The 11,895-nt window shown below is 44.1% G+C and overlaps 1 protein-coding gene across 2 annotated transcripts in view; it reads left to right on the forward strand.

Moving 5' to 3' along the window:
• The window catches only part of COL4A4 (collagen type IV alpha 4 chain), a 131,124-nt gene that overhangs the window by 55,017 nt on the left and 64,212 nt on the right, over positions 1 to 11,895 (forward strand). For both annotated transcript variants that reach the window (XM_019533048.1, XM_019533047.1), the window contains exons 21-24: positions 4,537 to 4,629; positions 5,013 to 5,176; positions 9,621 to 9,693; positions 11,539 to 11,645. In XM_019533048.1, the coding sequence (XP_019388593.1) occupies positions 4,537 to 4,629; positions 5,013 to 5,176; positions 9,621 to 9,693; positions 11,539 to 11,645 (437 nt within the window). The remainder of the gene's footprint in view (positions 1 to 4,536; positions 4,630 to 5,012; positions 5,177 to 9,620; positions 9,694 to 11,538; positions 11,646 to 11,895) is intronic.

The following is an 11,895-nucleotide window of genomic DNA, read 5'->3' on the forward strand; positions in this document are numbered from 1 at the left end:
AGAAACTTGTGGTCCATGCTTCTTTATTGGGGAATAAAGATTTGGATTTTTTCCCTCCCTGATTTTGGATTTTTTAGGAGGTCATTGTTTTAAATTTATCTTGAGATTTTTAAACCTGTCTAGGTGATTTAACCTTGTAATCCAAAAAAGGGTGGAAGAAGCATATCAAATCACCTCTTTTCATAGATTTAATAGATTTTTTTAGGGTCAGAAGGGACCTCAGTAGATCATCGAGTTCAACCCCCTGCCCTGGACAGGAGAGACCAGTGGGGTCAGATGACCCAAGCCAGGCACTTGTCTAGTCTCCTCTTAAAGGCCTTCAAGGCAGGGGAGAGGACCACCTCCCTTGGAAGTCCATTCTTGGTTTTGGCAACCCTCACCATAAAGAAATTTTTTGTAATGTCTAGTCTAAATGTGCTCTGTCAGTTTATGGCCGTTGTTCCTAGTAACACCAAGATGTACCCTGGTAAACAGAGTATCTCCTATTTCTTGCTGCCCTGCCCGCCCACTCCTCCCTCCCTGCCCCCCCTACCAAATGAATTTGTATCACCTCCTTAGACCTGTTCGTGATGCACCTTCTAATGCATGAAAGAGTGCAGTTGGCTTTACTTATCACTTCATTATATTGATGACTCATGTTCATTTTCGAGTTGACTATGACTCCAAGATGCCTTTCTGCTGCTGTGCTGCTTAGAAAGTGACCTCCCAGTCTGTAGGTGTGTTGGTGATTCTTCCTCCCTAGATGCATCACTTTGCACTTATCTTTGTTAAACTGCATCTGATTTTGTTCTGCCCACTTTTCCAAGCTGTCCAATTTTGCCTGAATCCGCTCCCTGCCCTCCAGTGTGTTTACTATGCCCCATAATTTGGTGTTATCCACAAATTTGGACAGAGTGTTTTCCATTCCTCATCCAAGTTGCTGATGAAGATATTGAACAGGACTGGTCCAAGAACAGAACCTTGGGGGGAACTCCACTAGCCACGTGTTTCCAGGTCACAAACGATCCATCCATCACCAACTTCTGGGTGTGTCACATAAGCCAATTCTCCACCCACCTGACCACGTAATAATTTATGTCACAACCACGTAATTTGTTTGTAAGAATGGGATGCAACACTATATCAAAGGCCTTTTTAAAATCCAAATAGATGACATCTGCCTGAACACCTGCATCTAAGAGTTTTGTGACCTGGTCATAAAAAGAAACAAGATTAGTCAGGAAGAATCTACCTGCTGTGAAGCCATGCTGGTTGCCCTTCAGCATTATTTTTCCTACTGGACTCCCACAAATGTGATCCTTAATTTTTTCAAAGGTTTTCCCAAGGATAGAAGTGATGCTAACTGGCCTATAGTTACCCAGATCATCCATTCTCCCCATCTCAAAAATAGGGACCACATTGGCTCTTTTATATTGGTTGTCTCAAGATAAATCCAGGCAGTTGACACCCACAACTCAGTATTTCTTCAGGAGTGCTGTATATAAACTTAATGGCTGCTTACAGACATAAAAACAACTCCCCCCTCCCCCAAGAAATAGCACTTTACTTTAAACTTGGCATGCCGCTACATGGAGCCCAGAAGAAGTGCATGCCCAAAAGAGACATCATGTTAGTTTGATCTTGTTCATCCAACATCTATACAGATTGTGCACTGCAGTAGGGCTTTTTTGGGTGTTTTTATCTAATAGCTGATTCTATCAGCTATTAGATAAAAGTGCCAAAAAGCCCTACTGAAGCACACAATCTATACAGATGCTGCAGAGCTGGGTCAAACTAAGTCTTTGTTTTTTAGTAAAGTACAGGGGTTTTTTTCATGTCTGTCAGCAGCAATTCTGACCTCACCTCTTAACTGTCCCAGTTCCAGGAATGATGCTGTAAGCCAGGGTTGGCCAAAATATGGCCCACAGGCTGGATCTGGCCGATGGCGGGTCTTTTTCCAGCCCACTGTGGGTCCCTCTCTCCCACCTGACCCAGTCACCATCCAGCTGTAGCACGTCCTGCCCCTCTTCCCCCGCCCCAGGCACACAGTAGGGTTGGGGTGGCTCCGCAGCTGGATTGCCTTTCTAGGTAGCCTATGTGATGGCAGCTCTTTCCAGCTGCTGCTGGCCCCAGCCCGACAGTACTGATGGGGATACACACTGCATAGACCCAACACTGCACACACCATACCTGCTCCAGGCTCGCCCACCCAGGCTCAGCACCAGCAGCACAGGATAGAAGCTGTTGCTCAGCGTGAGGGAAAAGTGGCATCTCCCCCTCACTACTGCTGCCCATTCCTGCTGCAGCCACTTGGAGCCTGCATCCAGGTTGCTCTGTCTATGCTGCATGGGCTGCTCAGTAGCAGCACCGTGCTGGCAGCACAGAGCAAATGGAGGGCAGCCTGGCACACACAGGCTGTTGTGGGGGCAGGTGCTGACCGGCTCAGGGGGGCACATGCAGGTGTCCCATGCACACCCCACCATACCCACAAACCATCCCCTACAAACCCCACAATCACACCCTCCCCCGCATACAATCACAACCCAGAAACACGTCACCCAATCACACCCTCCCCCCACAAACCACCCCTCCCACCCACACGTCTCTGGTGGAACCCTGTTCACTGCTACACCCCCACCCCCCACCACATACATGGACCACACCTCCCCATGCATACCCCACACACTCCAAGCCATTCTGCCCTTCCACACATACCCCCCAGCCACCCTCCTCCCCCTCCAAAGACCCCACATCCCCACAAACACCTCCCACAAGCCCCCTGTGACAGGGGGCCGTCTTTGGCTGCAATTTTTTTTTTTTTTTTAAGTATGCCAGTAAGTGTGCCTCCATCAAGTCTTGCTGGATTTTTCTTCTCTGGGGATCAGCTTCCCCCCACTTTATTCGCCTGCCACAATTTGATGTTACTTGGTTCTGAAGAAAAAGGGAGGCTGACCCATAGGTTTCCAGACAGGCTCCAGGCTCACCACCCATAGGATAATGAGGTGTTGCCATAAGGGCAAAAATGCATGCCCCTACCTGCCCTTTGACATGCCAATTGCCTCACTTATGGTTTTATAAATTTCTCTTTATGTTGGGGTCTCAGCCGTTGTGGGCTTACCCCCTATCTCTCTAGCTAGGCTTGTCAGTCAAAACCCAATAATTGGGGCTTGACTCTGAGGCTTTAGCTCTCTAACTCACTTGCGCTCAAGGCCCTCCGTTCCATGCTCTCTGCAACTCGAGGCCTACTGGCCCTTCTACACTGTGTGCCCCCGTGACGCCAGACTTTTGGGGCCTCAGCCCCATTTGGCTTTGCCCCTCTTTCTGTAGTTAGGGCCTTTCACCTAAGTCCACCCGCAAGAAACTGGCTTCAAGGCTCCTATCTCCTTTCCAAGCGACTTTGGGCTTGTGGCCTTAGTGCAGCATCCCTAGTGCAGCAGGGCTTCTTGAGCGCTTTATCACAGTGCCCCCTGGGACTAGTGAGGCCTCCTACAGCCTCAGCCACAAACCACCAGCATTTTTAACATCAAATGTAAACCATAGGCTCCTATGGCCATATAATGAAAATAATAATAAAGAAATAAGACAGGCAAAGTGCCTGCTTACTTTGTGTAATTGTGCTTCTGTCTCACAGTGTGGCATATTCTTTCCAAGGAGGATGCTGCAGCTGCACTGTAGTCATCGGGAGCGTGCCTCTCTGGCCTTCTCCACTTGCAGTTCATATGGTTCTGGCCTTCCCCTTTCTGTCACCTGACCAGCTAGCAGGGCTCGATCCTTAACCCTTACTCGACCAGCCGGCTGTGCCCGGAAGGTTCTGGGTTTAAAGGGACTGCCGTGTTTCTTGGTAACAGGGCTAGGGTTCCCTGTTACATCCCCGCCACCATACCTACCCATCCATATCCACACATGCCCCCACACTTTCCCCCACATCCCACATACACACACACCCACAGCCCCATACAAACCGCATACCCAGCCACCCATACCTTGCCTCAACCCCGCTCCTGTCTGCAATATACAAGAGTAAGACCTCATTTCGAGCTCTTATTCAATCACCTCTCTATATATGATGCAAACACACAAATCAGGACAAAATATTTTTTTAATCAAATTAAAAGATGTTATTGTCAGTGTTTGATTTTTAGTATATAATTTGTTTTTTTTCTCAGTTCGAAGATGGCAAACCCCCTTCCCAAAAGGAGTGCTTCTGGGGGCAAGGGGAGGGACTTCCGGTGGCAAAGGTCAGGGGCTAGGGGGCAGGACTTCTGGTTCCAAGATGACAACCAAGGTGCGAGGCACCTGTCAAGGGGTGGAGCTACCCTTGTAGACCTTGACAACTCACCAAAATTTGTTAGGCAGCCCTCCAGTTGAAATAATTGCCCGCCTCTGCTGTAAGCAGTGGCTTGCAAAGCACTTCATAAGATCATGGGGGTGTGGGTGGAGAAAAAAGAAAGAGAGAGAAACAGAAAGAAAGGGAAAGAGAGAAGAAGAGGGAGCAAAAGAGAGAGAAGACATCTCCTGAACTGTAGGAATGTTCAACATGTTTTTTTCCCCCTTAAGGTAGAGTTTGTACTAGCAATGGGCCCCCTGGACAATTGGGAGCAAAAGGCCAAATGGGATTTCCAGGTCGAAACGGTGAAAAAGGAGAAAAAGGCAAGTACACATCAACAGCAATAGTTCTTTGTGGGGACCGTAGCTGTGCTTCATTCAAATAGCTCATCATTAAATGCCTAAACCTGGTAATAAACACATGTGGTAACTTCACAGACTTTAATGATTCCATCAAAATAATGACTCAAATTTGGAGTCAGTGCAGTGCTACTAATGTCAGTGGCCATGCACCAGTAGAGTACTTGTCCCACATAGGGCAAAAATAACATGGCTTGGATATGGAGAGAGACATGATTTTCTTTTCTAAAGGGAGAGGTGGGATATAATGACAGTGTAGTCACTTACCTGCTAGTTGCCTACAGAAAATCTCTCAATGCTCTTTATATTTCACAAGCAGTTCAACATCATTTTTTACATTCATACAGGGCGTGAAGGTCGCTGCTCATGTGGTCCTGGTCCTGCTGGACCACCTGGAGTACCAGGAGCGCCTGGTGGTCGGGGACAGAAAGGAGAGATGGGATATCCTGGAAGGGGTGGAGAGAAGGGTGATTCAGGCTTGCCTGGTACACAGGGATCAACAGGACTCCCGGTGAGTGTCTCCTACATGTTTCAATATAACAATAATGTCAAGCAGCTCAACTGTCTAGGTAGGAAGCATTAATTCAGGAGGAGGGGGCAGAGTAGCCAGACACATGTATTCTTGCACTGCATGGGGCAGATTCAGCTGAACATATCTGAGGCTAAGGCTAAGAGGCTGTAGCTTGCAGGATCATACTTCTGTGAGGACTTTAAATTGATTTTGCATGGAAGAGGATCCTGTCCCTTGCAGGGGGACAGGCCAGAGGAGAAAGGCAAGCTTAATATCAGCTTAGTGGAAAGTTTTGGGGAGGGCTGGTTTTGCTTGGTACCTTATTTTCTCTTGTATTTCTAGTTTTAAGAAACTAACATTTTACTAAAAAATGTTTTAGACATGTACAGTTTTTTTTCACAGAAGGCTGTGGTTTTAGATTATGAGAAAAGACTCCCTTTGAAAAGGCAAGAAACATTACATAACATAATCAGGGGGAGAAATAAATTTGAATCAGTTGACTGCTTGCCCCTGTTTCTTAGAGAGGGAAACAACTGTATGGAGAGCCTCAGATAGGGAAAGGTGCTTGTTAGGAGCTTCAAACAGCAGGTCCCTCGGAGTTTGTAAGCTGTAAGGATTTACTGCTGAGCTAACTGCTCTGCAATGATACAGCTGAGTAGAGCCCTACAGGGGAACCAGGGCACAGGTGCAGCAGCTAGGCAACACCAGTAAGCTGCCATGGAGTTAAGCTGGCAAGCCTAAATAAAGAATACCTGTGGCCAGCCCAGGGAAGTTTCCTGACCAGAAAGAAGTAGTGCCTGGGAGATGTACAAACCTAGGGCTTAAGCCAGGGTAGATAGTCTGGCTCTGCAGGCTGCTAGGGAAGGTACTTGGGGTCAAGATGGCTGTGGCTTGATTTACTGACTGAGGGGGCAGCACTGAGGACTAAAGTAAAGGACTGAAGGCTTACAAGGAGGTAAGCTCCAGGATGAGGAATGTTTTGGTTACATTGCCAGCATGCTTAGAGGGGCACCAGGGGTTGAGGGTGGGAAGCAGAGAGAACATACACGCGGAGGAACAAACAGCCCCTCCCTTAGCCGGTGCCAGGGCTGTCTGTCAAGGCAGCCCCCAAGTGCACCCAACCCTCTGCACTCTAGTTTTTCTGCCTGGAGGAGCAAACAGCCCCTCCACACCCCATCCCTAAGCTCTCTCCTCCCCTGTCACTTTTGCCAGAGGAACAAATAACTCTTCCCCTACTCATCCCTAAGATTTCTCCCTCCTGCCATCCCTTGTCCCTCCCTGCCTGTCTGTCAGAAACGATGCAGGGTAGACAGCTGCTACTGCTGTTGCTGCCTCTTCTAGAGTGGGGAGGTTTGTGGGCTTTTCATTGGTGACCAGAGACCTTGGAAGCAAGACCTCTACTCTTGCAATTATACCCGGCCCTAAATCTGGCCCCATAGTCAATCAGGGGGCATAGTGGGGGTTCCACAATCTGTGCATGAAAATAGAGGCCCCTACCATGATCAGGCTCCAATATTAGCGAGCTGGGCCTGTGATTAAAACCAGGCTGTAATTATTACTAATGAACTGGATAGGGACTGATGAGGAGGTTTGGAGTGCCAGGGAGGCATGAGGCTTGAGTTGGCCAGAGGCAGGGAGCAAGCTTCTGTGCCCAGGAAGGTAAGAACTACTGCCAGGGACCCAGCTAGAGAGACAGAGAGATGGGGCCAGGGGCTCAGAGCCCTAGAGGGGTGCAGTCAGAGCCCAAAGAGGGGCAGAGATTGATGATGGCATAGAGACCTGAGCCCAAGAGTGGTAGAAACTGAAGATATACGTGGTAGAAACTGTGTGATAGACAAGACTGGGAGAAACTGAAGACATAACAGGACTGAACAGATTAGAGCAGAGATTGGGGCTAAATGCTGATGGGTGAATAATTGGTAACACCTGCAAGGCATGGGTACGGCTGCAGAGGAGGTTAGAGGCCATGAATAGCCATTAAGGTGAGTACTGGAAGGCAAGAATGAGGCCAGAAAGGCCAGAATTAGCACCTAAGGGCAGAACAGGGGCAGGTGGGGTTTGCCAGGAACTGGTAGACTTGAGGAACACAAGGGCTCACTCTGGGATCCTGGGGAAGCCTCTCTTTTTCCTAAATAAAATATAACCAACAAGGCATGGCAGATGAAAGCAAAGAGGGAGGGTACCCGGAGAGCCAGAGTCTGGCAGGATTCGTAAGACCACCAGGTAGCATCATGGCTGCCCCTGAGACTCAGTTGTACCACTGCTCCGTACCTTCATAATAATATCCAAGTTCATACAGGATAATAGGACATCCTTTCCCAGAGTTCCCTTAACATTACTACGTATTATAATGGTTTTCTTAGCAATAATTTAATTTTGGAACTAACTCTTGCTGTTGATTGGTTAAACAGTTGTGAAGTTGGCAATGTTTCCTTTAATCTTAATCATATAAAAACATTTCCTTTATTTTTGTCTAAAAAATTATTTGAAAATTTTAATGCAGCACTCATTTGCCTGATAAGGAAATATAACATAATATAGACTCTACTGTTCCTTATAAGCACTAGAAGGTAGCACTACTCTTTTAGGTATATCACTTAACAGCACCATACTAATTGTCAACCCCTTGTTTATCATCACTATACAGAAAAAGTTTGCTCTATCAGGATTCAGCCCTTAAATAAAATTTACTATTTTTTTAATTAAATGGATACTGGCAATAAAGCTCTAATGGAACGAAGCTATGCTAGTAAGCACAACATTTCCATACTGGGAAAATTACTAGAACTCCCAAATTGGACTTTTCATGTGTCTGCACAGGAATCTAAAAGTAGATAGGACTGTGAACGTAGGACTTAAAAGAACCATCTTCACTATTACCCAGGTTACAGGTAACCTTGCAGGCAGGCTACTGATAAAAGATACAGGGTCCATAACCCAACCTTTTATTTGCTTGCACTTCAAAAACACAAAAACAAACATGATCCCAAAGTCCCTCTAGCTACCTGTGACAGCACAACAAAGATTGTCACCTATACTACTGTGATTGTTAGAGTAATTGTGAAGTTGTTAATTTTCAGTGTAATCTTTAATTTCTTTCAGGTCAAACAGGTTGCCTTTTCCTTTCCTAAATGTTTATCATAGTTAATTTAATCTTAGTTCCATCTACATACATTTAAGAAAATTTGTTGGTGGATATTTTTTAGTGTTCAAGCTGCACCAAGAAGAAAAATTGTTAATTCTATTTTTCCTCAAAAGACTGAATAGTTTTCATAGTAAAATTTATATTTTTATTATCCTTTATTCTTGGATTATTTACATCAAGAGGACAAATACAGGGGCAAAAAATCAATTTGTCAAAAATATATTGATAAATGTATGAGGTGTTCAAACTCATTTTCATTTAAGTTTCTGTTCCTTTTCTGGTCTTTTATTTATTTCATAAATGTCTCATTTATTTTGAAATATTAAGGGAAGTGCACTGCTAATCCAGTATCTGGAAAGTTTAAAAAAAAAAGTCAATGGTAGTTTCAGGCACATTATCTTTCTCTGAAAGCTGCCAATATTTTAAGGTTTACAATCACATATTCTTGTTTACAAAATATTTTTCTCTTCCTTATCATTTGAAAGCGCTACATGGCAACAGGGGAAACTGATTAATTAATGACTCAGTCCTGCAAATCTGTGGAGCTGAAGCCTCCTACACAAGAAAATATATTCCTGTCTTTCATGTTTCAGGCCCTACCTGATTTATAATATGTGAAACAAATTATACTGACTGGGACAAAAGTGCTGTTTCACATAGCAAAGAAAAAATACCTTGACTCCTTTAATTTCTTTCAGTCAGAGAAGACTGATTCCACTTTTTAAAAAATGGGCAGAATTTTTGGATACATGTGAGATTTTAAATTGACATCATTCCTTTGAACATAGGCTTAACCCAGAAAGCAAGCTTCAGTAGACTCAGAAGTTTTTCCTTATGCACCACTGGGCTTTCACATAGTGTGAGCTTAATCCAAACAGCCACTGAAATCTAAAATGAAAGATCACTGTTAGCATTGGAGGATGGGGGCCTATAATGGGAAGACCATGTGAACCCTACAACTTGCTTGAATATTGTTACTCTTACTTGAATAAAGGTCATGTGGCCCAGTTCCTCTCTGCATTACAGTGATTTTTTTTTTGCTTCTGCATGTATTTCAGTAGTGTTATGTGAAGAATGCATTACTGATCCCGAAGAATGGGATCAGGCATGAAGAATAAGGCCCCCTATATATATATATTTTGTTAGTGCCACCTTTTTTGGTGGTGGTTGTTATATTGTTTTTTGTTTTGTTTTGTATTTTTACAAACTCTGTATTGGGAACAGTATGGGGAATAAACCTAACATCTATCTGTTCATTTTGTGAGTTAAATTATTTAGTACATTTTCTTTTTCAATAAGGGACTCCATGGTACCCCTGGAATGCATGGGGAGAAAGGAGAAAAGGGTGACCCAGCTAGAATCAGAATCAAAGGTAATTCTGCTTCTTCCTTGTGCCCAGTTTGTTTCACTTCACACATATCGGGCATGTCTATACCTGCATTTTAATGCACTGTAGCCTATTTTACTGCACATTAAAGTGTTGCATAAAATATGTGCAAATATTCTAGTGCACATTAAAATAGGCTACTGTGCATTAAGCAGCACTTAAAAAAGCATGCGCTTTTGCTACTGCGCATTAGGACAGGCTAATACACATTTGTTTAGGAAAGCGCATTAATGCATGTGTAGATGCACCCACTTAGTGATAACATGGGAGTACTCATGGTGGTAAAACTACTCTGGCTCTTTATGAAGATGACTATTTACAGAGGTGCTGCAACTCCCATTGGCATTGCAGGTGTGTATACAGAGCACATACTTAGTGACTTCTGTAAATATTTTGCTATTCTGCTATTTGCACTTCCCTCCATACTCAAAACAGGTGTCTGTACTTTGTGCTTCTTTTCATTTGTAGGTGATCAAATGATTATTTATGTGCATGTAAATATTATTTAGCATCTTACAGAGAACACAGCTAGGAGCAAGCAAAATGCAACCTACTTGAGTGTGAAGAAAAATCATTAATTTAGAATTGTTTCCTGGAGTTCCTTGAGCCTGCTTATTGTAGGCTACCTCTCCCTAAAGCAGTGACTTCATCCCAGAGAGAAATTCTAAATCTGAGTGTCCTCAGAAATCCTGCTCCTGTTTGTAAGGATCACACCTAACTGATCAAGGAACAGAAAAAATGCGATACATTCCACAACTTGAATTTTACATTTCACATTTTTGCATGGAAACAGTTCACAAGTTGTCCATAGGCCTGTGTATAATTTAGAAAAGATTGGGAAAGTAATAGAATCATGTAACAAATTAAGAATAAATGTAATTGCTAACATTGCAATCTTTGCATAGAGATTCAGTGGAAACAAATATACTGCCTTAGCAAAACAGTTGATTCAGCTCTTAGTAAGCTTCTGTTTGAGCTGCACTGGGCACATCTACATGAGCTGTTTACTGCAGTTGCATAATTAGCTTCTCAGTAAATGTTTCGGTGTCTACACATGTGGCCCTGTTAGGCTGCAAGAAACGAATGAGCTCTTCAAATACAAGTACTATCCTGCCAAGGAGTTTTTCTGTGCACAGCAATGCACATCCTAACCTGACTGCCTGGGGCACAAGGGTGCTTCAGTGTGGGAGCTGCCTGCCACCTGCATGCCTAGCCTCATGCTCCAGCCAGCCCCACTGTAGCACATTGAGCTGGGTCAGTCCCAGCTGGCAAGCTGACCCCCTGGACCTCTTGCCAGCTGGGGCTGCTCTGACACAGCTCAATGTGCTGTGGTCCCTGGTGCACTTACATAGCACTTGGGATCAATGAGCTCTGGCACAATGTGCACCCGAGTTTATTGCTGCACATTAATATGTATATGTAGACGCATCTATGTGGTGATTTGGATTTTGGAACACAGCAACTTATTCACTGGTTTTTATTTACAAAAGATTTCACATGGTGAGGTGAACTTTTTGCCTTGAATATTTTTATGAAATTAATGTTGTGCAAAAAACTATACTTTCAGAAATGTTTATGGAAAACAAATATAAAATAGTTGTGAGAATAGCTAAAGGGAATATCATTAAAAATCAGTTGTTCCAAATGATGAGTGGGGAAAAAAAGACTTAAATCCTGTATTAAAGAAATTCCAGTTATGAGCTGAAGGAAATTCTTATAAAGACTTGGCTTTTGTTTAAAATTTAATAATCATTTATCTTTCACCTGAGCAGAAAGTAGGAGATGACAGGCTGGGGTATATGGCACACTTAACTTTTTTATTATACTAAGGAAAAAAAGGAGAAAAGGGTTTTCCTGGGATTCCAGGATTTCCAGGACAAAATGGTAGTGCTGGCAGAGATGGAGAGCGGGGAATGCCTGGAGAAAAAGGACTTCCGGTATGTTTAACTTTCTTAGCAATAATTAAAGTTCCTCATTTGTATTAATGTTTTTAATATTTTACCTTATAAACAGATCAATTGTCAACAGAGAAAAATCAATACCACCTAAGATTATTAGAATTATTTATAACACGAACATCACGAGTTTCCTGGGGCTGGGCAGGTATGGTGACTGCCCTCAGGTGGTGGCGGTGGCAGCAGCGAGAGGGGAGCTCCCACAGGCAGCCATGGCGGTGTTTGTGGGGGG

This window comes from Crocodylus porosus, unplaced genomic scaffold (assembly GCF_001723895.1).
Source record: "Crocodylus porosus isolate Cpor-Errol unplaced genomic scaffold, CroPor_comp1, whole genome shotgun sequence".
Classification (NCBI taxonomy): domain Eukaryota; kingdom Metazoa; phylum Chordata; order Crocodylia; family Crocodylidae; genus Crocodylus; species Crocodylus porosus.